Genomic DNA, 27,477 nt, shown 5'->3' with positions numbered 1-27,477 from the left:
CTGTCAGTGTGAAGATGAGGACCTTTACTACTCTATGAACCACAGCTCTAGACCTCCCTTTATCCCATATTTCTTTAGAAACTGTCACCTTGGATATAAATATTAGAGCGGAGACAGAGTCGGCCGTAGGGGACAGACAAGACTCAGCCAGACTCCCCATCTTGTTACAAGAGACAAACACCATCCCAGATCCACATAGTCTGTGTGAGCTGGAACCAGCCGCCTTTCACCAGGCACTAAACCAAGCATTTGGACAGCGAGAGTCTCCTTTTGATTAGACTGGAAACACTCTACAGTGATCTCCGTGCGATACAACAGGGCACAGAAGCCAAAATCAATAGTGTGCATTGATATTGGTCTAAAGCTGAGAAGCTTGTGGATTGGGGTGACTCTGGCCGCGTTCTGGCCTATACGTTTTAATGAGTGGGGTTCCCAGTGCAGCTCGCCATGCAGCACATAATAACCAACGGATGAAATCCCCAGCCGAACCTAGCAGAGATGAGAGCCGAGGCTAATCAGTAATCTCCCCAAAGCAGTCTCTCTGAGAGCAGGCAGAGGCCGGTTTAACCCATTCTGACCGGGCACCCATTTTGGTGTTGGCATCATGTTATGCTTTAGCTATTGAAAAATAGCAGATCTACAAGCTCATAGCGCGCCACCGAGTGGCGCGCTACGAGCTTGTAGGTCTGCTATTTTTGAAAAATCGAAGAACGACTGACATTTTTTAAAATCTGATCTCAGGTCAGAATGGGTCCATCAGACCAGTGTGTGTCCAGTGGAAACCTCGTATGAATCTGATCTCAGGTCAGAATGGGTTAAACACCAGTCAGCACAGGACCCAGTGGGACAGGATCTTTACGGAGCGCTCTAATGCCGCGGATAGTGCCGGGATATCGACTGATCAATCAATAATACTCAACTGCATGCAGCTGAGCCAGACTCCACCTCAGTTCAATAAAGCACAGTTCTATCTTCAGTCTCTGTCTGGGATAGATGGCAGAGATTGATTACAGGGCATTTGTCACCACTGTGACAGTCTTGCGAGAGGAATAGGTAGCATTCATTTCCTGTGAGAGTGCATCGCCCAATTGCTTCTAGGCATTTTGCACAATGCAACATCTCAAGGTCTCACACGTTACAGCTTCACTTCGCTCGTAAAAGATATCCGGGTGGATGCTAGCACGCTACGGCGTTTAACGTACCGATCCACGTTTGTGTGTCTAGGTTCATAAATGTAACTTTTTGTCACGGAGACTAATAAATCCATGCATTTTAAATGAGGCGGGAAAACAAGACGCGACTGATGCGCCAAGGCAGGTTACTCCGCCGAAACAGGGCATAATTAATTCAACCGAGGCTGCCTGCGATTGGTAGGCTACATTATGTATGAGGGCCATTACCATAAACATGCATGTCTTCACCCTTTGGCTCATTCATTACTTTGTGTAGTGTCAAGGGCGGCGGGTTGGGGGTTGTGTGGTGGCGCTGACTCGAGTGAGTCTCCTTCAAAGAGTTAACCCATTCTGACCGGGGACCCGTTTTGGTGTTAGCATCATGTTATGCTTTAGCTATTGAAAAATAGCAGATCTACAAGCTCATAGCGCGCCACCGAGTGGCGCGCTACGAGCTTGTAGGTCTGCTATTTTTTGAAAAATCGAAGAACGACTGACATTTTTAGAATCTGATCTCAGGTCAGAATGGGTTCATCAGACCAGTGTGTGTCCGGCGGAAACCTCGTGTGAATCTGATCTCAGGTCAGAATGGGTTAATTGCACAGTAGCACTTTGACGAAACTGGACGCTCAGCAAGCATACTGTATAATCAGCTATAGCATCACCTATAGGTGTTACAGTGCGGGGCGTATTGTATTTGATACAGCGGAGCATGCTGGCTGTTGGAAAGGAAAATGATTTCATGCGGCGGACATACTGAAGGATCTTTAGTGACATTTTTTTACCCCATGTTTGTTTTTCTTCCCTGTGCTGGTATAGTAGCAGCTACTGTAATATATATACCAGGTAATGCAATTCTACAAAGCGCACAGGGCTGTATAACGATTCAACTTGAGCTTGTCAAATCCTTTTTATATTGTACATTTTCTGCATTAATGAGCACTGGTCGAAACACAGTGGTGTTATATGGAGGAGCTACTTGAGGAGAGCAAAAATCACTGGTCGTCGTGTTTTAATATTGTTTTTCAGCATTTCACCTGTATTTGCATAGAGACTGGAGGGGAGGGAGAGAAGAGAGGGGCCGCAATGAGAAGAGATTTTCAAGTTGTTTTTTATAACATGCAACCCCACAGATAACACATACACAAAAGTTCATCATAATACAAACAGAGCAAAGAAATACGCACGCACGCACACACACACACACACACACAAAATAAACTCCAAAAAGAAATGATTATACATCCATCGTTCAATGGCCTTATTTATATGGTTCTATAGGCTCATCTGGCTCATGCCCACCAGTGTGCCCCGTCGTGATATGATTTTGCAGCAGTAGCCATAAACAATACCGATGACCACCTTTTGTAAACATTGTCTTTCCATTTCTGTCACTGTTTATATTTATATTTGAGGATGGTCGTTTTAATTAATCCGCAGGCAAAACGCATGATTAAAGCAGGCTTATCCATCCATGTCCCTTTGTCATCATAGCCTATATACACTTCAAAAGTTCAAATCAGTCAAAGTAATCATGGATGTAATAAGAGAGTCTCATAATGAGCCCCTGTGGTCCCACAGCCCCATATTCTCCTCCAAAGTAACCATTAAAATGTCCTGCCTGCGTGCCCCTTGTTGATTGCCTTCCCGACCGCAGGAAATTGGAAGCAATATAGATTGTACCTGAGGATTAGAACGGGGGAGAGGTTGATTAGATAGCGAGATCTTGGTGCAGGGATGTCATTGGCTGCTGGAAAGGATATTGTATGCCCCCCCCCCCCCCCCCCCCCCACACACACACACACACACACACACACACACACACACACACACACACACTCACCCCACAACCACAAACATGCAAACCCTTAAAGGGACACTTCACCCTTTTTGCAAAAAAATATATGTTAATGACGTTTAGAAGCTTTAGATCACTTTCCTGGGGGTCTTTTTGTGTGTAATATGTGGTTTTAGATATTTTAGATTGTAGCAGTGAGCCTGTTGTCTCTGATGTCATGGACACTGGTCTCACTTCCTTCCTGGACTACATTGTCTCAGTAAGACACAAGGAGGAGCAGTGCACCAAAGAATTATGGGAACTGTAGTCCAGGAAGGAAGTGAGCCCAGTGTCCATGACATCAGAGAAAACAGGCTCACTGCTACAATCTAAAATATCTAAAACCACATATTACACACATAAATACTCCCAGGAAAGTGATCTAAAGCTTCTAAACGTCATTAACATATATTCTTTTGCAAAAAGGGTGAAGTGTCCCTTTAAAGCCGAGTGCAGGATCCACGCTTTCACCTGGCCTCCGTTTTGGTTTTACACGCCGCGCCTGTTTCCTGTCAAAGTATACTTCAAGGTCATTTGAAAGCACGGTATAACTAAAATGTGTGTGAGTGCATGCAGCGCTCATGTGAATGTGTGTGTGTGTGTGCATGGCAGACAAACATTGGCTGAATCGCTTTATAACCCGTAGAGAGTGTAATATTAAAAGTCTTGTGGTGCGCAGACCAGACTGATATCCAAGCCGATCCGGTCCTATCTTCGCTCGCATCCGGAAAAATAAGCCTCTGTTTCTCTCTTGTGACTCTGATGTTTACACTAAGGCTCACTCAACAGAAAAGTCAAACAGCTCCTGCAGCCATGTTCAGTACATGGCTGCCTGTTCTGTCTGTCTGTCTGTCTGTCTGTCTGTCTGTCTGTCTGTCTGTCTGTCTGTCTGTCTGTCTGTCTGTCTGTCTGTCTGTCTGTCTGTCTGTCTGTCTGTCTGTCTGTCTGTCTGTCTGTCTGTCTGTCTGTCTGTCTGTCTGTCTGTCTGTCTGTCTGTCTGTCTGTCTGTCTGTCTGTCTGTCTGTCTGTCTGTCTGTCTGTCTGTCTGTCTGTCTGTCTGTCTGTCTGTCTGTCTGTCTGTCTGTCTGTCTGTCTGTCTGTCTGTCTGTCTGTCTGTCTGTCTGTCTGTCTGTCTGTCTGTCTGTCTGTCTGTCTGTCTGTCTGTCTGTCTGTCTGTCTGTCTGTCTGTCTGTCTGTCTGTCTGTCTGTCTGTCTGTCTGTCTGTCTGTCTGTCTGTCTGTCTGTCTGTCTGTCTGTCTGTCTGTCTGTCTGTCTGTCTGTCTGTCTGTCTGTCTGTCTGTCTGTCTGTCTGTCTGTCTGTCTGTCTGTCTGTCTGTCTGTCTGTCTGTCTGTCTGTCTGTCTGTCTGTCTGTCTGTCTGTCTGTCTGTCTGTCTGTCTGTCTGTCTGTCTGTCTGTCTGTCTGTCTGTCTGTCTGTCTGTCTGTCTGTCTGTCTGTCTGTCTGTCTGTCTGTCTGTCTGTCTGTCTGTCTGTCTGTCTGTCTGTCTGTCTGTCTGTCTGTCTGTCTGTCTGTCTGTCTGTCTGTCTGTCTGTCTGTCTGTCTGTCTCCAAATCACTGGTCAGTTGTGTTGTCTGTGTCTGTCTCTCTCCCTTAATAACCCTTATTGCCCTTGATGCTATTGACGTAATGAATCAAAAAAATCCCCCACCCTTCACGTAATTGACGTAATTGTCTTATTTCTTAATCGGGGGCTTTGTTTTTAAATGATGTAGCAACTTTTAGCATGTTTGGCTAAAGGCCAATGTCCTCTGTCTAAAACCGGCCGAAATCCTAGACTGAGTGTCTGATACTATATTCTTGCCCCGTGAAAATGAGATATAGTGTGTATATCACAGATTTTTCTATTGTCATTAAAATGATGAATTCAAAATATGAATAGTGCAGGTAGAAGGCACAATCTCCACTGTTAATTAGGGTGGCCATAAGGGGGTTTAAGCTTTTCACTGCATGAATAAACACCTGATTCTGTCCATGATCAAGCCATACAGTACACTGCATATTGTGTACCCAATGGCGCAGTCAGGGCTATCAGTCAGTTCAGATGCTGTGGTGTGAAAGGGCCCAGTACACTATACAGTACACACTGTACACACAGCACCCACATCCAGCCAGGGATTTTACACGTGTTTGTTTGGTCATGCTGTGGTTTGGGTGGCCAATGAGATGCTTTTTCTTTGATGTCCTCACCTCCAACTCGTGTATAATCCACATCGTTCTCATTGTCTTGTCTTTGTTTCTTGCCCAACGGAAACTGTGTCTGAACACAAACATTAAATGCCATTGACAATGGATGGTGAATTTACGTCATATGTGTCTGAGCAAATCGGCATATGTATGTCGGTGGGAACACTTGGCCAATAAGGGACCACCATTCTTGATGATGTACGATGATTAGAGCGCCCCTCACTTCACACGGGTGTGATTTTTTGTTTTAGTGACCAGGATTACTGCATGTTTTTTGTGAGGGTACCTACCCTAGGGGACACGGGGAGAACATGCAAACTCCACACAGAAAGGCCCTTTCGCCAACCCCGCCTTCGGGTATATGGGCACTGATGCCGCGGAGGAGGAAACACGCCGCCAGCACCCACAGCGTCCCGAGCGGGAATAGAACCCAGGACCTTCTAGCTGTGAGGCGACATCACTACCAACTGTGCCACCGTGCCCCGTACGGGTGTGATTTTTAACGCGCGCTCATGTATACGCACTCACGACACGCACGCATTGTCACGTATACACTCTTTGCATCTCGTACTGTACCCCCACCCTCTCTCCTCTCCCATCTCTATCTCTCTCAGTCCATCTCCGTCTCCTTCATCATCCTTTCCTCCTTGGGCCATGCAGGAAATAATCTTTTGACCATTCTGCACTCCCCTGCCTGGAATATGATATGCTGCTTTTCAGTGCTTCCCCGCATTGGGGAGTTTATGAAGGGATAAATATTAAATATGAACCACATACAGTAAGAACCAAACTGCATGTGAGAGGGCAGGAGGTTCGTCGTTGCCAAGGCAAAGTGTTGTTGTGTTTTCCTTCCTGGCCCTGTTTTTCTCCTCCATTGGCTGTTTGACTGCACTTTAGCCATCACAACAACCATGAAGACCTCGGAAGAGTTCAATTAGAGGATTCCACACGGGAGCCTCTGTTAACACACGCCAGGGGAGAACACAGAGATGCACTTAATATGTCGGCTGGGGAGTCACTGCTCTGCCGTCTCGCTGTAATTGCTGCTGCCACGGCGCACCTGGGCAATGTTGTGAGAAATAAAAAAACAGACTGATTGCGGTTGTTCTACAGCTGTTTTCTCACTGTAATGCTTTTTCTGTTTGTAAATGCTACAGAACACATTTTTTCACATACAGTACGTATCGTCAACATCATCATCATCATCAGTTTAGTGTACCTTTAATTTATTTTATACTTTACTTTGCTTTGGTTAGAGTTTAGTGTATAGTCTACTATTCTCCTCTCCTCTTGTTTAGTTCAGTTGAGTTTAGTTTACAGTTATGAAAGTTGATCTGATAATAATTTATGGTTCGAATGATGGACTATAGCGAGTCTGTGTCGTATATTAGCTGGCTGCCTTCCCACCTTCCACATCCATCTGTCTTGTCTCTTCAGATAGACGGACAGAAGTCCTCTGGAGAGTGTTTCAGAAAAGTCAAGGCCACGCCGGGCCAATTCATTTCACCATTATGGCTGACGCCAGGCAAGGCGAGGGCAGAGCTATAGAGTGTCTGACTGACTGGTGGGAGAGTGAAGAGCGAGGAATATAAGTTGGCTCCTCTCCGTCATCACTGGCCTCTCTGACTCTCGGCTCCGTCTTTTGTAGCATATAGGCTGAGGATTTGAGGTGTGCGTTTGTGGCTGAGGCATTTTTTTTTGTTGCTGTGCAGTTGAGTGCAGCACTGCACTTCTGAAATCCTCTCTTGTGTGTGTGTGTGTGTGTGTGTGTGTGTGTGTGTGTGTGTGTGTGTGTGTGTCTGGTTCAGGTGAGCTTTGCTTGATGGGTCAGCTATCAGCTTTATGCAGCCCTGCACATCAGCCTTTGATTTACCCTTCTCCAAGACATATACACACAAACGCACGCATGTATGAACGTGCACTCACATATACACTCAGGTGCACGTACTGTACACAGGCATATGCAAGGTTCAGATAGCCTATGCAGAAATAAAGACATACATACGCACGCACGCACGCACGAACGCACACACGCACAAGGACAATTCAGAACTGACAGCACACACTCGTACACACTCTCTTTCATGGCATGATTCAGATGTGCACTCGCGTGTGCACACTGCACACACACACACAGTCACACACATTTGATTTTGTCATCTTTATTGACAATGTAACATATCTGCTGTCGGGAAGAAATGTTCTTCCAAAATGTTCATTTTTCAGGAAATTGAAAAAAGATAGTTGATATTCTTACTTTGTATATTGTCAGTTACTTGTCATAATGTGTCATTACATTATCGCCACTTCAAGCTCAAGTGGAGATATGAGGGTTTTCTCCTTCATTCATCAATAATATGCAGGACTTTTTGGTTTTGTTGTGTGTGCTGACCACTATTCCGTGCCAATCGTCCATTGTGGGTGTGATGGGGGTTAGCCATCTTCTTGTTATTGACTTTTTGCTGGCCGCCAAGAGCACCTGCAGTAGCTTTGTGTATCTTGTCTGGTTAAGACATTCAATGTGGCCCAGGGATGGAGTTAGTTGCTTTTACAGACAGCTTGAGGATGCAGTGGAGTTGAGAGGTTCTTTCCTAAGCTGTTTTTGATACTTTACATTGGTTCAATATTTTCTAAACAACACACAGACATGAAGGGTGTTGGATAGCTTTGATTTATGAAAATAAATATCAAAAACCACAAAAGGGGAGTTAAGTGGTATCCTCCCGACAGTGTCGACGTAAACATTAGCCCAGCAAAAAGGATAAAACGCAATAAAGCCAACTGGATATTTTGCAGTTGGCTTTTTCAATACGTGTGAGTCATTTTGTGTGAATTATTTAGTGAGGAGTGAATGAATTAGTGTGTGTTTGCGAGTGTGAATGTTGGCACGCAGATACACATGTTAGAGTATCTGTGGGAAGATGTATGTATATGCCTTCCACACGGCGGTGCCGGTGGGGAGTGATACTGTGCACATAGGGAACAAATAACGGCAATATGAATATATCCATTCCAAACACATGAAACAATTCTTTGGAAGAAGAAAGCATACATTTGTATTGCACAACTTAGTCCTTCAAGCATACACACAGACACATGCACTAGTTCACAGCACAATTCAGTGGTGCACACTGCACGCACACACACACACACACACACACACACACACACACACACACACACACACACACACACACACACACACACACACACACACACACAACTCGAAGATAGTAGATCTAATGGCATGAATTCTATACAATGATCAGAAGCCAGGCGGCTGTGGATCTTCAATATAGCCTTTATTCTGTGCAAGTTACAGGTGGCAGAGCATAAGCAAGCCATGATCAAGTAATGTCGTCGTCGTCGTCGTCCCCCCACACCCCCCATCTATCTTTCTGTCCCTTAAGGGTCTCATTGCCCTTCAGTAAAAGCTGAACTCCATCCCTTCCTCCCAGAATGTTTGGAATAACAGACACACAATCACCAATCGTACCCTGAACGTTTACTCCAAAAATATACTGTCTAGTAGTAGTGTCTGCTAATCATGGGACTCATACAGACATAGCATTTCCACTACAAACTCAACAACAGTTTAGTGGAGGCATTCACGCTCACGTCATTGCTGTTTTTTCCCTTTGTTTTGCAGATGGCTTCCCGGATTGATTTCATTCTTTCACCTATACACATTCTTTCTTTATTTCAATGTATTTACTTGACATTGTCAGTCCCCTCTTAATTCTCTCTGCCTCTATACCTCTGCCCCCATTAGCCCCCACACAGGACATAGGTCACTCTACCTCTGTCCCCATTAGGAACATTAGCAACATAGGTCCCACATGTATCAAACACTAGACATTAGAGAGAGTGAAGAGTCGTGCCCATAGCAATGTCGGTGACAGAATGAGTAATGGGGCTGCGCAATAATGTGAGGTAAGAAACGGAATACTAAACGGGAAGAGAGAGGGAGAAACAGAGGAAATGAAAGTATAGTGGAGTCGACAAACAGAAATTCTGACTGAATCGATAGTGTGATGTTAATAAAGCTGCCCTCAGGCTCCTTTACTACCAGGAGTTGTTCGATCAATTAAACCCGATCTCCACTGCCATGGCCTATAACACCGCTCCACTCCACACCGCCTACTTGTACCGCCGTTTCCACTACAAGGAATTCATGGTGTCAAAGTGGTACTAAATGAGTGCCTAAAAAGTACCCACTCCAGGGTGGGTCTGAGCTATAGGCTAAGCGGGGCCAAACACTTCATAATGACTGATCACTCACTGACTTTTAATTTAGACCATGGGGATCATAGTTGTAATGCATTTTAATAAATAAATTATATTGTATCATCTCACTCTATTTTTGTGTATTATTGCGACCGCAGGTCCCGTCAGTCCGTCTGTCACCCCACGTGACATAACGTGACATCATCAGGGATGGAGATCCCTGATGTAATCAATATTAAGCCCATTATATGGAGATCCCTGATTTCATCAATATTGGCCAGCAACTCTACATCTGACCTCAAACCCTTAGATCTCCATATATGGAGCTGACCCAGCTGTTCTGACATTCCATATGTTGATCCTCCCCCACCCGTTCTTCCTCTTCGATGTCTCCCTTTTGACTGATACCTGTCCATTCAAACTCTAGACAGGCCCAGCCCCAGCGCAACCGGCGAAAACTAGAGTTCTCAACAGGCCCTGAAAATTAAGACCCGGCCCTATACCTGGTATATTATAATCACTTATATAATCACAGTTATAAGGGTCCATTTGGTTCTCGCCGCAATAGCTGGAGTACTCCTCTCCTGCACTCATCTACATTACATTGATGGTCAAGAAGCAATGACCTCCACTCCATACATTACAAGGGGGAGGCGAGGGGGGTACTGCAAGGGGGTACTTTATTTTAATGGAAACGTGTGGTGTTGTGCCATGTGGTTTGGTGCTAAGGCTGCAGTGCAGTCTGAATCCAGCTTGCTGGTCTCGTGTCATTGACGAGACGAGAGGTAACGGTATGGCAGCCCTACTATACCTCCTATACTTAGTACTGAGTCTCTACGTTTGTATGACGACAGTGACGACCAAATGATCTTTGTGCTTTCTTCGCTTCGCTGAATTGCCAGCAAGAACACGGATGTGTTGGGGCCGCCCTGGTGGCCATCGTGCATCAATTGATGCACGTGTAGGTACAGTATCGTACTAAATCTCTCAAGACAGATTCAGCGCTCCGCAGCAGAAAACGTATTGGTATCGTGCTGATTTATACTCAGTTGCGCATCGTGTCATGCACCAAAAATAGCAGATACATAAGTACACAAAGTGTTATGCTGCAACACATTGTGATCTTGTAGATCGTCTGTTATTGGTGTGCACATTCTCTGATCACAATGGAAGTCTATGTAAATGGTGCATATAGCCCCTTTATCAATTCAAAGCCCTTTTCAACGTGCATTCAATTCACCCTTTCGCTCACCAACAGCAGAGGAAAACATGCAAGGTATCAACTTGCTCATCTGGAGCAGTTATAGGGGTTCAGTGTCTTGCTCAAGGACACTTTGGTGCCTCAAGGCGGAGCCGCGGATTAACTTTCACTCGAATGCACATTTAGACCAGAGAATAATTTGGGAACTGTGCTGATTTTAGCTAATGATATGAGGCACAGTATACTTTTATGAATTTGTGTGATCTTTTACACTCACCGTTATCAATAGAGGCGTTTGAACCTGCAGGTAAACCTGGTTGAACCGTGCCTCAGAAGTTTGAATCTGGCTCAAGACTCATGTACTGTACGTCATCGTCAACTGAATCATTCCTGCACCCTCTCCCCATCAGACTCCCTAGAATAATATATTGAGTGGAGTAGAAGACTGACGTGTGTTTATGTGAGCACGCTGATAAATATGCTATACAATTTCAATTTGGCGCCGGCTAACTCGCAGCATTCAGAACGAGGAGCTTCTAATCTTCGAATCCCCTCCACTTTCTCTCTTGTTCTTCTGAAACAGTTTTGCTTTAGCTCAAACGCTGAAGATGAGAAAGGTGCCTCTGCCTCCCATTCCTCAACTCCATCTTAAGATCACATTGAATCCGCCACCAGAGACAGAGATAGTCATTTGGAAAGACAATTATCAGTACTCGCGCTTTCTTTGAATTTGATTTGTGGCAATGAATGTGTTATCATTATCTCTACCATCCGCAGGCTGGTGGAAATCCTTGAACAGACATCTCAGTGTTATCTCGCCATCTCAATGTTTCTCACTTTTCTCTCATATTATTGCTTTAACAGAATGGGATTTCTGCACACAGATCCCCAAGGGAAGAAAACATATTTTTATTTCTTTATTTTCCTCCATGCAATTTATTACTTTCAGCATAATTTAAAACACAGTCAATTCATACAGTACCGGTAGTTGCCATGCCCACACATTTTATACCTGTACATATACAGTATACACTGCACTGCACTGCAACCTAGGTATATTTCTCATTTACATCTTCCAACGTACTTGCTCATCGTTCCCTTCTATTTTTTTTCTTCCTCCATTGCAATTTCTCTCCCTCATTCAGGCGTGTTGCATAAAACCAATTTTCTGACAGGCGTGCAGGGATTGAGGCGATGATGAAAATGGCAATAGGCGAGGGGAATGTTAAAATGAGATAAGTGCAAATCCGTAAAGTGTGTGGATGTGTCGTCACTTAAGAAGTTGAGTATTTTCAGGATTTTAAGGATCGGAGCGCCACATTCATGACGTCATAATTTTAATAATCATTATTATTTATTTTTTTAAAGTGTGTATTATTGGACTTCAAAGCATGAACAGCATACAGCACAGCCAAGTAGAGAAATACACAAAAGCAGCTTGATTAAACAATAATTTTACTTTGTCTTGAAATTACTGTAATATAACTGGGAGGCAGCATAGGCTATACAATGATGCAATCGCAACTCTCAGCGCTGCTAGTGCAGTGAGTGCACACACCGGGAATTGGGAACAATTACTGTACAAACAAACAACACAGTTCAACATGTCGAGTACCTGCAGTGATTATTAGCTGCTGCCAACTAGTGGTAAGTGGATAAGGCCAGGATGAGGCTGAATAATGACAAGGCTTATTGGAAGGCTGCAATGCAATGCAATATTACTACTACTATACCACAACAAATAATATTAATAATTAGTACATTTTTGAGGGGCGCTAGCCCCTCCTATATACAGGTTTAATGTTTGTTTTTAGTTCAATGTTTGTTTTAAAAATGCCATTGACAATGAAGGGAAAGTTACGTCATATTGTCTCTTTATTGTTAATGGCATTTAATGTTTGTGTTGGCACCGTTTGTTTTACATCACCATTACATCACCTAATCAACATGAGTTAGACTTCTCACCAAGCCTTCGCCATAAAATGAATCCTACTCTATCTCCTCTCTGTCTTGAGGGTAAAACTGAAGAGGGAAATTATATTCACTGTATATGGTCATGTCATAAGATTAAACGATACTGGTTGGGTATCGTGCAGCAGTTGAATGAGATCTTCAATATGGAGTTTGAAGCCGACCCTATGTGTTTGATTCTTGGGCTGCCTCATGACAAGATTGTTAACAAGTTCCATTCACGTCTGTTTAATCTCTTTATTTATGTTGCTAGGAAAACTATTCTGTTGTCTTGGATTAATGAGAAACCACCAACAAAAAAAGATTGTCAGTGCATGCCGTTGGAATTCCTAACCTGCCTGCTACACTCCACAACAGATGCCTTCTATAAAATATGGGACCAATATTTACGATTTATTGGCCCTCAGTTAGCTACCATATAGGGTTCCTGGACAGAAGCACTACCACTAACTTTGATGGATGTGACTGTGTTTTGTATATGCATATCTTATTTTATTTTATTTTCTCTGGGGAGTTGTTAACCCATGTAGACTTTCAAGCACCAAACTGAATGTGTCCATATTTGTATATTATTTTTGTATTTATTTTTTTTGGTTCGATGTAGGTAATGGGTATATGTGTATAACTGTGTCCTTTGTGTCTGAGCTGAGCAGACACGCTTGCGCGCGCGCGCACACACACACACACACACACACACACACACACACACACACACACACACACACACAGTAGTAAATTTAATTCTTTTTCTAATTGTTGTTGCAATTCGCTTCCCACATTCGCGCGTCTTACTTCTGTTAAATTCTTCGTAGACGAGGTTAAATAAATCAGATGTTGACAGAGGTTGTAATTGTTTTTAATTGCTCCCAGTCATTATCCCCTGCATATTGATATAATCTCCTTATCTTAGATGATCACAAGGTTTTCGTTATCTTTAATAAACCCGCTGCCCCGCATTTAAGCGAGAGCTAGTGTGCTGTTATTCTTTTACCGTGTTCAAACTTTTTGCTCATCTCTTTTGCTGCAACTTTGCTTTCATGTTTCCTCCCCTGGCCTGCACAACCTATTTTATATTCTATGCTCGACGCTATAATCTCATCTGTCTGAAGACAGACTTTACATGCTCTTGTCTCTTGACCTCCGACAGGCCCGTCCTGCGTTCAGACGACATCTGCATTCACACCGACACTGTCCCCTGAAACAATGATTAGCCAGGTGTCCTCGTCACAGAGCAAAAAAGGGAAGTAACATGAATAGGGAGGGGAAAAAAAGGCTGTCTGTTCCGTAAAAAACACAGTGTTCAATTTTCTTTCAAACAGACAGACTAATCTCTGGCTTGTCTTGTTCTGTGCAATCAGTCTTGGCTTTTGTGCAACACACAGTGAAGGGTGATTCAAGGTCAGACAATGTGCGCGCGTGCTGCGGATGTCTTCAGAATTTCTTCTGAAAGAGCACAGAATGTTTCAACTAAGTCTGGATTGTTGTCGTTGAGGCTGCTCCGTCAATGTGTAGGCGAGTTTCATACAGTTTCATGCAAAGAGCAGGAGGATTAACCATGACGTGAACATTAGAAACACTGTGAACATGTAGGCCTATACTGTAAACGCATTTGAGAATGTTCTATTAACAGTGGTTCTCAAACTATACCATATCAAGCTCCCCCAAATTGTATTTAGCTATGGACCCCCATCTGAAACTATTTTGTGGCATACGACATTGAATTGAGTGTAGTAGTGTAGCTGTTAGCAGAGAGTCGTACTATAGAGACTATAGGCCTTCTGAGAATCAAAAGGTTTACTGGTTGGTCCCGCCGGTCCACACAGTTTAAAGGCCTAACCTGCCTAGTAATACATTTTCAATGAGAGGCGTGCGCTTATTGTGGACGCGCAAAGAAGTTGAGAGGTATATTCACGGGCACGGTGCCATGAAACTGTCGCTCGCACATGCTCCTTTCGTGCACACGCCCGCGGCTGACTATAGACCTGGATTGTGGTGAGCTTATTTTATGCCACGCGACCCACGCCCCTCATGAGCAGACCTGTCGCTGATCCAACGCCTGTGTCTCTCGCTCCCCATCTGAAAGGACCTTAAGTGTGTCCAAGTGTCCCTGAGCGAGACACTTAACCCCTAACGGCTCCCTGAGTGCTGTATTAACCCATTCTGACCTGAGATCAGATTCATACGAGGTTTCCACTGGACACACACTGGTCTGATGAACCCATTCTGACCTGAGATCAGATTCTAAAAATGTCAGTCTTTCTTCGATTTTTCAAAAAATAGCAGACCTACAAGCTCGTAGCGCGCCACTCGGTGGCGCGCTATGAGCTTGTAGATCTGCTATTTTTCAATAGCTAAAGCATAACATGATGCCAACACCAAAACGGGTTCCCGTTCAGAATGGGTTAATGGCACTGCTCCTAATAGCTACAGCACAAATTCTGTAGCAATGTACTGTAGCAACTAGACTGTCCTCTGTTGATCCATAGATCCATGTCTTTCTACTATAGGGGTGATACCATTGATCGCTTGAATTAATGGACCAACAGAACATTAATACATTTGCAGTAATCAAATTACTGGTTTTTATCCTGCAAAATTATTCTATTATTCTTGTTTTCTACTTTTTACAGGATAAAGCTGGCCATTTTTTTTTATCATTGTAAATATACCCTACATCAATTCCAAGCTCATTGGTTCTCATATCCAAAAGCTTTCAGAATGTTAAAGCCAACGAGCATGTGGAAATAAAATAAACCATTTACCGTCACTTAATAAAGTCCAGGAAGAAATACAATATCCACGTTCATCACACTCCGATGTCACGGACAATCCGTGCTCAAATGGACATTCCGTGCTCAAACGGACAGACAGACAAAGCTGCGCATTTTCATGATGATGAGAACATCAGCCAATAAAAGTCATCGATTCCGTACATACACACAAAGCTGTGCATAGGAGCCGCTGGCGCCGCTCAAAAAAAGATCAGCCAGCTGAGTAGGCAGCAGCCTTCATGTTTCCAAGGCCTTGTCTTTGTACTGTAGGGTCATTCAGAGTTGAGATGACATAGTCACAGTAATTATTGAAGGCACACATTCTGCTGTTCAGCAGTCCTCACTTATATTGGAGGCTCAAAGGGACAGCTATGATCTTTCACTCTCTCTCTCTTCCTACTCTCTTCCCATTCTCTTTCTCTCTCTCTCACTTTCTCTCGCTCTCTCACTGTGTGTATGGTTTTGTGTCTGACCGTCCGTCCGTCCGCTCTCTCTCTCTCTCTCTCTCTCTCTCTCTCTCTCTCTCTCTCTCCCCACTGTGTTCCACTTCTCCTGCCTGGAACAGATGTTCCCTGTACTCCGTCGTTTACTCACCTCCCTCTTAATTACTGCTGTTAATTAACAGACGGCATGAGCACACACACACACACACACACGCACATGCACGCGCACACACACACACACACACACACGCACACACTCACATGCACGCACACGCACACACACACACACACACACACACACACACACACACACACACACACACACACACACACACCCACACACACACTGACTCACTTACATACAGTAGAAAAACAAATTGCAATATGGGTTCATTCGGTTGTGTGCGAAAATCACAGATTTTTTGCTCAGTGCAGAGGCCGGGTGTCTATGAGGGCCGGGACCGTAAACAAATAAACAAATATTCACTCACTCACTCACTCACACACTCACGCACACACTTGAAGTCATATCACACATTTTGAAAACACAAACCTACAGCACACTCATATATAGACACGCACGCACTCACACACACACACACACACACACACATTCTTACTCAAACATGCACACAAACTCACACACACGAGTCGACGGCGACTTTGATCCATTAGTCAACACCGTATCCCAGGGTTCCATCTGTCCCTGCTTTGTGCTCGCTCCCCACGTCCACCCAGAGACAGAGCTTATATTTAATGAGGACGTGTCACTTGAATTATTCAGCTGTCATTTGTTGCTTTCAGAGAATAAATGGAAGTCATCGAAGGCTCTTCACTCACACCAGAATGCTCTGTTCTCAATTCTCTGATGTGCTGGGCTGTTTGAGATGAGACGCCTTGTGTTTGTTATGAGCGCATATGAGGCTCTACAGCATGTTTGAATGTGTAGTTAACACATGAGAACAAAAGACAAGAATAGATGGAATGGATTAGAACGGGGAAGTGCAGACTGGTTTTGTCTACAAGACAATGGAAAAGAATAGAATAGCTTAGCTTAAAATAGAATAGGATAAATACATTTATAGAACAGACATTTCCAGTCACGACGATTCTGTGGTGGCATGTCAAACTTTTTAAAAGCCGGAAATTAAATTTAACTTAGAAGAATAGAATGTATTTAAGACCTCCATTGTCTAAAATTGCTAAGGCTCACATAAATAATAAATTATAAAAAAGACCCATAGGGAACGCAAAACGATTTCCACACATCTAGATTAGTGCAGACGTATGAGTGCATATTGATGACATCTTTATGGCCTCACGTGCGGCGCATACATGACTCACGACTCGACTGATTTACGCGGCAAAGCTGCATATAATTCAGCCGTAGATTCAGAGACCCGAGGTATATTGGGCTCCATAACGTTGACGGAGTGATATCCCACACCCCCGCCCATGACCACCTACCCCTCCCCCTGGTTTTTTTTCTCCCAGACTCTCTGATTATATTTGTGAGGTACATTTATACAGAGGTTGGACCGGTGCCAGGGCAAATTGGATTACGTCTCCCAATGTTCCGTCAAGTGTTATATTATCCCCCGAGCCTCGAGGCATAATGTGATTACTTGGCGATGGCCTTTGTTCGCCGCCGCATTATCCCAACGCTGTGTCCGCCTGTTCATTAACAGCACATTATAACTTGTTATACACAAAGGCAATGCCACTCCGCCTGACGCACCACTGCATTGGCTGCGGCACAACTATGTGTCGGTGTCGGTCTCAGCTATTCATATTATAGCTGGGGTCGAGGGTACAAGGAGCATGGTACTTATATTTCTTGCCGTAAATCACCTCTCTTCACATCTTCATCCACATCTTTGTATAGGCCTATTGGATTTTGTTTAGATTTCAGACCGGCGATATCAAATGGTATAGATGACATATACTGTATGTCCTGCTGCTTTCGTGACAGCACCTCTCAGCATGCGGCCTCTCTCAGGGGGAATTCAGATCGTCCTTTCTCCCAGCCAAGCTGAGATATGATGTGGCTGATACCATCAGTGGAGAGAGCCACATGGAGACACGAGGCGTTATCCCTTTAGCGTGGATAAAGATATGTCTTGCACGATAAAGGCTATAGATGACAAGGTGGCATTTCTCAGAATGTGCTGACATAGCGACCGCAGAGTAGACACGGGGTGACAATTATCAGGCTTATCTGTAGTGTAATCGTCGAGTTTTTATAGCCGCTTGTTTGACTTGATGTTTTGTGTGATATGAGCTCTCTAGGTCACTGCAAATATTTCCAATTTTGGAGTGTCCTTGAGGGAGTCTATTTATGCACAGCAAAATCCTGTGTTAATTTAGCTCTGAAAGTGTAGAACTGGATAGAAATGACTGTGTTTACTGTGTCAGCACAGACCGATCAGATGTGATCATATGCCAAACATAATCTTTAAGAAATCTGTCTGGTGAGTCTGACAACGTATGCCTCTCTGCCTTCAGTTCTCAACGTGCTGCTCAACTAAATAAAATCACCTAACATAAAATGAATAAATAACTGTCACAAATGTTGAAACAATTTCTGTTTTCTTTCACCAGGTGATGAACGTAAACCTGTCGGAGGGGGACAAAGTGACGTTGGAAGACCTGGGAGGTGGGGAGAACGTCATGCTGGCCAACGAGTCCATCCTCATGAGGGGGCTGGTTGTACGAAGCCACAGCAACCAGATCACCATCCGTTTCCACAGTCATGAGAGGCCCCAGGCTGGCTCCTTCTTGCTGCGGTACCAAGGTAAGACAGGTCTTTGCCTCATGTCCCGTCCACACCCTGGCCTTTAAAGTAAAAGTTAAATGTATTATCTGTTTACTAGCTGCGAGCTGGAGAGCAATGATTACTGCCAACCATTTAATGACCAGCTGCAGTGGCCTTGTGGTTAGAATGTCCGCCCTGAGACTGAAAGGTAGGGGTTTGAACCCCGGCCCGGGGCATACCAAAAACTCTTCAACGCATCAAGGGTTGGATTGGGATAAATCTCTGTGACATAATAGCGTAATGTCCAGGGGGTGTTTTAGTTTGGTGTAATAATCGTTTGCTATATCCATCTTTTATTTAAACGCGTAGCACGACTGCCGAGACTACACTTTTTTTATTCTGCATTCATGTGGGGGAACACAAACGATGTGCCGCCAACCGGTAACCCCTTTCTAGAACTGAGTCAGTTTGGAATGAACACCAGGCAGCCTGGCAATGAGAGGTTATATAGGTTGGCTGCTGCTCTCTAAACAGTAGCAACAGCCAAGTTTCTCAAATTTGACATTTCACTTTTTGCTGTCTTCACCACCTGCCGTGGTGGGAAAGTGCTGGTCGCGCCTCTCCGTAAACAGTGCATTGAACTCTGCCGCTTTCTCACAACGTGGCAGTAAAATACCACTGCTGGTGAGAATTCAGCGTTACAGTGCTCTATCAACCCCCCCATCTCTGTCTTCACCTTCCTGTCTCATCTCTATTCTCTAATGAAAGAAAAAGAAACCTGCCAAAAAATAATCTTTAAAAAAATATATAATGATCAGTTTGACTTTCACTATTAATTAAAATGTTTGTGCTTGCTGGTGATGCCTCCCTGGCATGCAAAGAATGTACAGCTTGTAGTTTTGGGAACTCTCCAGTTTGAGTGAATTATCTCGCTTGGCGAATTTAACAGTGTTTCACAATCACAGAATACTGAAATGGGGGTGTATTACATGACCCAGTGTGGCCACGATGCACTGGATGCCTTTCCAATTGTTGTTTGAAATTGACTCAATTACTTTGGAGCTGTAATTGATTGACCTTAACTGGCACAATGGAATCATACATGCAGAACCCAACCTGCCTTGCATTCCTGGCAGATGCAGACAAACACGTTGTATCGGGGCTAGAGCACTCTGTGTTATCGCTTGTTAGCATAATGTGTTGTTCCTGTCAGCCAGAAAATTACTACACTATCAATCAGCCACATGATTAGGTTAGGAAATTGGCATTGCTACTCTACTTTAATTGTCAATTATTGCATGAAAGATGTCCAAAAGAGACTTTGCTTTTTGAAAAGGCTACATGCCCTGCGGCGTGCTAATGACTGGATATAACTGAAAGTAATTTTCATCAGGCACTCACTGTTTTTGCCGCGTTGAAAAACCACGTCGGTTGGTAAAGGGTGATTGGATTAAATGTTTTATATTGCACACTTTCACTTTCTGTCTTTCTCTCCCTTTATCTTGGTTTTATCTCCTCTCTCTCGCCCCTTGCCTCATTCTCTCGTGTATTGAATTGTGTTATGCTGATAATTGGCTTTTAAGTCATCAGATGTCAGTGATGACTATTGATGTCAGCTGGGTTCAATTTGCTGTTCAATTAGCTTCTGGTCAGAATTAAATACAGTTGCATTTCCTGTTGGAAAATGTAGACTGTCTGTTATGTTAGATTTTTTTTGTATGTTAACCACAGCGGTGTCTCTATTTTGGGAAACATTTTCAAAAGTTGTCGTGTTTGAAGAAATAATTCAGTAGTATACTATACTAAATTAAATTAATCGCTCATCATATCGGTATCGGGCGATGTTGGCCTTAAATGCAATATTGGTATCGATCCGATATCAAAATATTATATTGGTTTTTTGCTGATAGTTGAAATTTTAACAATTATGTTGAAAAAGCCTTTTGTGATGGCGAAGGCTGCAGATCCTATCCTACTACATTCAGGCTGTTTATGTTGGGATATGTGCCAACATTTCAATAACAGTGGATCCCTAGTTTTGGAATAAAGAGGCATTGCTTTTTCAAATTCAGTGTTTGTATGCCTTTTTCAGAACGGACAAAATTATAATTTATTTTAATACAGAATGAGATCATATCGACATACAGTATAGGTTTATATCAGTTATTGGCCCTAACAGCGATTAATTATATCTAGGAATGTACCGATATATGCACCTGGACATGTACGCACTGGTATACGTTGGTATGAAACGTCTCAAACTCAACCCCTCACTGGCAGAGGTTCACAGTCACACCTCACAGGACATCAAGTCTTTATCTGTTTCTCCTTTCATTTCGGCCATCGGCGGCAGCTGCTGAAAAATAGCTGGCAGATTGCTTTTAAGTAGCAGGTATAGTGATAACTGCCATCATTGATCAAGGCAGAGATTCGTTTGACAACAGAGTTTTGTAACATAATCAATGAATGGACACAAGAGATAAATGGATGGACTTTTGGAAAAAATCTTTCCACCATGGTTAGGAGGGGGAGTATACTCTGTTAGTTTATTGTGCTCTGCGTGTCTCCAAAGCATTAATATAGTGTTCTACAACTCAATCTGGTCTTGTGCTATTATAGCCCTCGTGAATGCAGGTTGACTCAGATGGCCAGACATGCCACACAACTCCGATGAAGTGTGATGATGGCACAGAGCCTCAGTCACTATAAACACATCTCACACACGTCTCCGTTGCTTTGGCGTTTGGTGTTTATTACCCCCAGCCCCATCTCATTCAAACTGAATGTACGGAAATTCCGTACGTATACATACACTACTAGCAAACTATTACACCGTGTTTGGGTTTGGGTTTTGAGTTCGGGTTTGACATTATTCTTTCTTTTTTTTAGCCACCTGTTTTTAATGTCACTAACTATCCTGCAGGTTTCATTGAGGATAGCGGGTCTAGTTAGCATGCGTGGCTTGATTTATATACCATGCTGGGCAGGCATATTCGGCGGTGGAGAAGCACAAGGTTATTGCTGTTGTACTGTTATATATATATATTTGTATTATTATTTATTATAATAATTATTATTATTATTTATAGGACAGTAGACTGTAAGGAAATGGGGAGAGAGAGATTGGAGTCAGGGTCGGGATTTGAACCCACATCACGCTGTCAGCTGTCAGCCTAGGTTGGCCACTGACCACTATGACTATATATATTATATTGAAATTATTTATTTGGAATACCCCTTGAGATACAATATCTCGTTTTCCACAAGGGTCCACAAGCATACAGTCAATACAAGGTAATTAACAGAAAATAAAAAAGCCTCCCTTTTTTAAGATGGAAGCTGCAGATTTGAGCCTTCCCAGGGTTTGGACGCAGGTGATTTTCCAGATAGTATAAGCCGACATAACTGAGAGTCCTTGTTCCAAGGTTGACTCAACTTCTGGGAAGTTGTGCTGCTGCTGCGTTGCCATATGTGAGGTCAACTGCATAGATAAACCTGCTGCTCTTCTGGTAGGGGCTATGGTTGTTTGGTACTTAATAGACATTGAAGAGGAGAGGTGCCAAAACACTGCCCTGCGGCAGCCCGTAAAAGTACTTACGCTAACTTCCGTTTATTGTCTCCGCCGTCTGTGTGTCTGTGCGTCTGTGTGTCCGTCCACGTACAGCTAATGAGCGGAACCTCTGCCCCAAATGTTTCTAATCGGCTTGTTATATGTATATGTATGCCTTCCACTGAATGTAATCTTATACAGGTAGTGTGTTTATTTGTTACTAGTATAACTTGAGAAGGGATGGTCAGATTAACAGGAAACCTGGATTGAATGAGGATAAAAAAAGTTCAAAGGTCACAGTGGAAGGTCAATGGGTCCGACGTTTAGAAAAATGACTCAGTTGAAATGATCAGTTGGCTGCCCCAAAGAGATTGTTACCTTTTTGGGTCAAAAGGGGTCAAAGGTCAAGATCACAATCAAGGTCATGGTCACAATCGTTAACGGTTTATTTTAATCACACTTGTGGGAATGATCATTATAGGCTGCCCTGTAGAGAGAGCGAGAGAGTGTGTGTGTGTGTGTGTGTGTGTGTGTGTGCGTGTGTGTGCGGATGTGTGTGTGTGTGTGTGTGTGTGTGTGTGTGTGTGTGTGTGTGTGTGTGTGTGTGTGTGTGTGTGTGTGTGTGTGTGTGTGTGTGTGTGTGTGTGTGTGTGTGTGTGTGTGTGTGTGTGTGTGTGTGTGTGTGCGTGTACTAGTAACAGTGTGTGTACATGTGTTGAGGACAGGGATTGAATCAAGGCGAAGCTTTGTGTCCCTCGGCGGATCCAGTCCCCCTGCTGTGAGGCTTCAGTCCTGACAGCCCCATCTGTCTGTGTCAACAACACCAACTCTCAGCACCATAGGCTGCCCTCTGCTCTCTCTCTCTCTCTCTCTCTCTCTCTCTCTCTCTGTCTCTTACCCTCATTCTCTCTCTCCTTTTCTCACACATTGCTTTATTACATTCCAGTTTCCTCAGAGAAAATGTTTCTTCTCTTGGCTCTGCTAGAAGCTACATCAGCAAGAACGCAGGCACGCACGCAGACACGCAAGCAGACACGCAGGCACGCACGCAGGCACGCACGCAGGCAGGCACGCAGGCAGGCACGCAGGCACGCACGCACGCACGCACGCACGCACACACACACACACACACACAAACACGCACAATTGATTTCTTTCTCTTCTGGATATAGCTCCTCCAACATCTGGCTTTCGGAAATTTCGGAAATGTGGCAGCTTAGTCTACGGACTTTCTAAACTTTCTGTTTGTTTAGAGCACTTTAAACTAACACAGAGTACAATGTTTGTTAAAAGAAGTGAGGCGCCCCTCACTTCGCACGAGTGGGATCTTTTCTTACCGCAAGGCGGGGGGACGTTCTATATTTACAGTATGTCAGTTATGAAATCCTCCTAATAAACCGGGGCCTCTCATGTGTGTCACACGACAATGCAATCAAATGTCCGGGGAAGCACTGTGTGCAGCTGCCTGTCATTCTCCCTCTCTGACAAAGACAGCGCTATAGCACGGGTCTGCACATTCCTTTCTCTGCCGGAGAACAATAGGTGCCACCGCCAAACCCGGACGGATGAATCCTATCTCAGCCAACACATGTGCTGCAGTGCCGTTCAGCTGGCTCCCTTCTCTCTCTCTGCAGCACAACAATGTGTTCCATGTATTGATCTACACACTACAGCTTTGGGCTAAAACTACATATGAGGCTGTGTCCAAGTTCGCTGTCTCAGAGAAATAGATAAATAATATAGGCCTATGTAGGGAATGAAGTTGGTATCTGAGGAGGAATGAATGAAAGTACAAGTGGTAATGTTTCTGGACCGTATTGTGGTCTGTGCGATATCGTAACACCGTGGCTATTGGCTGTGTGTGCCTCTTATGTATACATTATTATTGCTTAAAACGAGTGAGACACCCTGCGTGCACGGCAGATTGCTTCGCGAGCGCTGGCGCTTTGGCATGGGGGGGGTCAGATCAACATATGGAGGGAATTCTGTATATATATGGAGCATGTCTTGAGTGTACAGGGTTTGATGAGGTCAGATCAACATATGGAATGTCGGAACGGGAAGGACAGGTGGGAAGGATCAACATATGGAATGTCAGAACAGGTCAGCTCCATATATGGAGATCTAAGGGTTTGAGGTTTGGGGTCAGAGGTAGAGTTGCTGGCAGGCTCCATGTATGCAGATATGGAGATATAAGAGTCTCCATGATGCCACACGAGGCATGACCATATATGGAGGTGTGGTGTCACGAGGCGTGGCCATATATGGAGACGTGATGTCACGAGGCGTGACCATAATACGGAGGCGTGGGAGACTAACTAACTAACGGACGGATGGGAGATGCAGGTTTTCATAGTAAATGCGACCTACAGTCGCAAATTACAATCTGTGAGATTTATTTCCATTGTCTCCCAATCCCTACAATATGATGGAAGTGATTTAGCATCCGAACCGTGTGACAATATAGCATCCGATCTGTGCGGCACTATACTGCCGCACAGCATATTCATACAATGAAATACATATTTTCACACCATTTGTCAACATGCAATTATATACATTATCAAAAAAAGCTAAAAGCTGCAAACTATCTAATAAGCTCTGTAATTACCCACGGGGTTTTGACCTCATAACGGGATCTTTGTCGTTTATAGCATTGCTTTTCCTTATTAATTATAAATTATTAACGTGCTGGCAAATTAATGTTAAACTGGCATATGTCTTTTGTCTAATATTCTTTGTTAAAAACGCACTGTTCTAGTTAATCTAATGGCGATCCATCTGGTTATTATAGAGACATAATTGCTACAGGATTTCCTATTACTTGATTACAGAGGGAAGCCAAATTGATTTTTTTTTTACTCAATTAAATTAGCACCATATCAGGGTTTAATAGGAGGGAAATTGAAAGAACAACAGCATACTGAAATAAATAGACTTGGTGTTCATTTGTGTGTACTGACTACTGAGCATGAAGACCGCATGGGGTTATCTTTACACTACAGAATAAACAGCACTTCTCTGTGTGGAGGACAGGCAATGTATTTATATTTATAGCGCACCTTTTCACAGACATGACAGTCACAAAGCGCTTCACAGTTTTAAAAACATAATTGAACATAATCAATACAATAGCCTATAGTAAAAAACGACTAATAAAACCATTAACAATCAACAACGGCAAAATGACTGGCGGACAATAATGTAAGACACAAAGAGTCGTCTGTAACCCTGAGAGTGTACACATAGAACCAAATGGACGCGTACAGGTCCATTTGGTTCCGTTTGTACACTCTCAGAGTTACAGTATGGGGGTCCTAGTACTAGTTGGACTCCTAATATGCCATAGAGTCGTATAGTAAATCAGTGTCATACATATTTTGAAGAAAAGCTTGAGACTTGACATTCAGTCAAGCTTATTCAGTCAGTGTTTTAATGATTGTATATTGGATGAACAAAATATGATATTTCACCGCCGAATAATCGACTATTCGACTCAAATTATGGTATTTGAGTCGACTACCAAAAGTCACCATTGGTGAATGCCCTAGTATGATCTCTACAAACATACTGGTACCAAAGAGATGTTTCCACCTTAGATGATATCAAATTCTGGTCTGGCCCATGGACTAATACGATACTGGATAGTAAAGAAAATTGTCATAATCTGTGTTCATGATTTATCTTTAATATAGCATACTACTTTCTTTGGTAAGTTCTTTGGTGGCACTACGATCTTTGATGATATTGCTTATTGCGAACGCATTGAGCACTTACTATGAGACCTAGCAGATCATGTCTGTCTGTCTGTCTGTGTGTCCCCCATTTGTGCCCATATATGGAGCTGAGTGATTTGTTTGTGATTGATGCAACACACTCCATATTTGGACGTAGCCAAGGGCCATGATGAACGCAGGAACGTGGACAAGGCCCTGCTTCGAATGCACAACAAGCTCGAACATGCCAACGAACAAGTATAACTACGTCGCGTTCGCTTCCCGCGTTTGCGCGTCTTACTTGTAAATGTACATATTGTATTGTTGTATTACTTCATTTTTTACATCCAAATTATTATTATTATAATGATTTATAATGATTAATGATTGTTCTTATGATTTATTTTTAATTACCGTATTGTCCCGAATATAAGACGATTCTGATTATAAGACGACCCCCCCAGGATATTATATTTCCTTTTGAAAAGAAAAAAACACATATTCAGGCAATATATTTTGCCACCATGGCTGGGGATATTTACATTTAATGGCCATTTGTGCCGCAGTGGCCGTCATATCATATACACACACACAGTATACCGGCTAACGGAAACCTTGGTGTCAATATTATGTGCAGAGATATTCTCTGGTGGCTTGCTGCAGACAGACAGACAGACCACTCATTGGCCCATACAGTACAGAGCACCTCAGGTGCTTTCTTGATGAGATCCATGACAGGGTTGAAAGAGGGAGACGAGGCAGCTCTTATGGGACAACGTGGCAATATTCTCCACTCCTGTGCCACCGCGAGTGGTTTCCCCCGCGCTGTCAGTCACCATTCCTTATTTTCCAGTGTGGATGTGGAAGGTTTATGACCACGATCCACACAATCTGATCTTACTTGTCAATGCAATGGATGCTGGAAGTGACGACATTTCTGCAGATGGTTGCCAAAAGATAATTTTCCCGTTTTTTTTTTGGCAGAGAACTGTCATGTGAATGCATGTATATGTGGGCAAGCAAATATAGGAGAGTGGGTGAATAACATAATTTGAGTGTTTTTTTTTTGTTTAGTTTTTTTGTGTTTTGAGGGACTTTATGCCAAAAGCAAAAGAAATATCTAGCAAAAATAAAACACATTGAAGCTTTTCCTGTTTTCCTGTTGAACCAATGTGTCTTACACATTATACATTCTACAAAGAGTTAATGTTCTCACTGTATTTTGTACTGGCAACTTTGTTTACTGTGAAATAGGAAAACATACACATTTATTATAGTATCAACAATAACAAAAAAATATATATATATATATTGTAAGTTAATTTTCTTCTATATTTTGCTACCTTTCATTAGTGTTTTTTAGGTAATTGTGTTATGTCATGACTCTGATGACTCATGAGTGACAGCTGTGTTTCTTCGAATGAAAACTATTGCTGGTGTGAATTTGACAGAATTATTTTCTTCTCTTTTAACACATTTTGATGATCACGATTGGGTGAGAAAATGAACAGTGCCAAGCATGTTGGTACAGACGGGAGTGTGAAGAGTTCTGAAAGAGTGTACTCAGTAATTGAGGCAAGTCTATATCCAAGCCCTGTAAAACCACAACTTATTTTTCTATTACTTGAA

General features: G+C 43.2%; 1 protein-coding gene across 4 annotated transcripts in view; it reads left to right on the top strand.

Moving 5' to 3' along the window:
- The window catches only part of sez6b (seizure related 6 homolog b), a 79,754-nt gene that overhangs the window by 7,442 nt on the left and 44,835 nt on the right, over window positions 1-27,477 (top strand). For all 4 annotated transcript variants that reach the window (XM_080772658.1, XM_080772657.1, XM_080772656.1 and 1 more), the window contains exon 3: window positions 18,429-18,621. In XM_080772658.1, the coding sequence (XP_080628784.1) occupies window positions 18,429-18,621 (193 nt within the window). The remainder of the gene's footprint in view (window positions 1-18,428; window positions 18,622-27,477) is intronic.

Source organism: Protomyctophum bolini, assembly GCF_963924005.1.
Source record: "Protomyctophum bolini genome assembly, chromosome: 9".
NCBI classification, from domain to species: domain Eukaryota; kingdom Metazoa; phylum Chordata; class Actinopteri; order Myctophiformes; family Myctophidae; genus Protomyctophum; species Protomyctophum bolini.
Note: the sequence above shows the minus strand (reverse complement) of the source record. Positions and strands in the feature narration are given on the sequence as shown.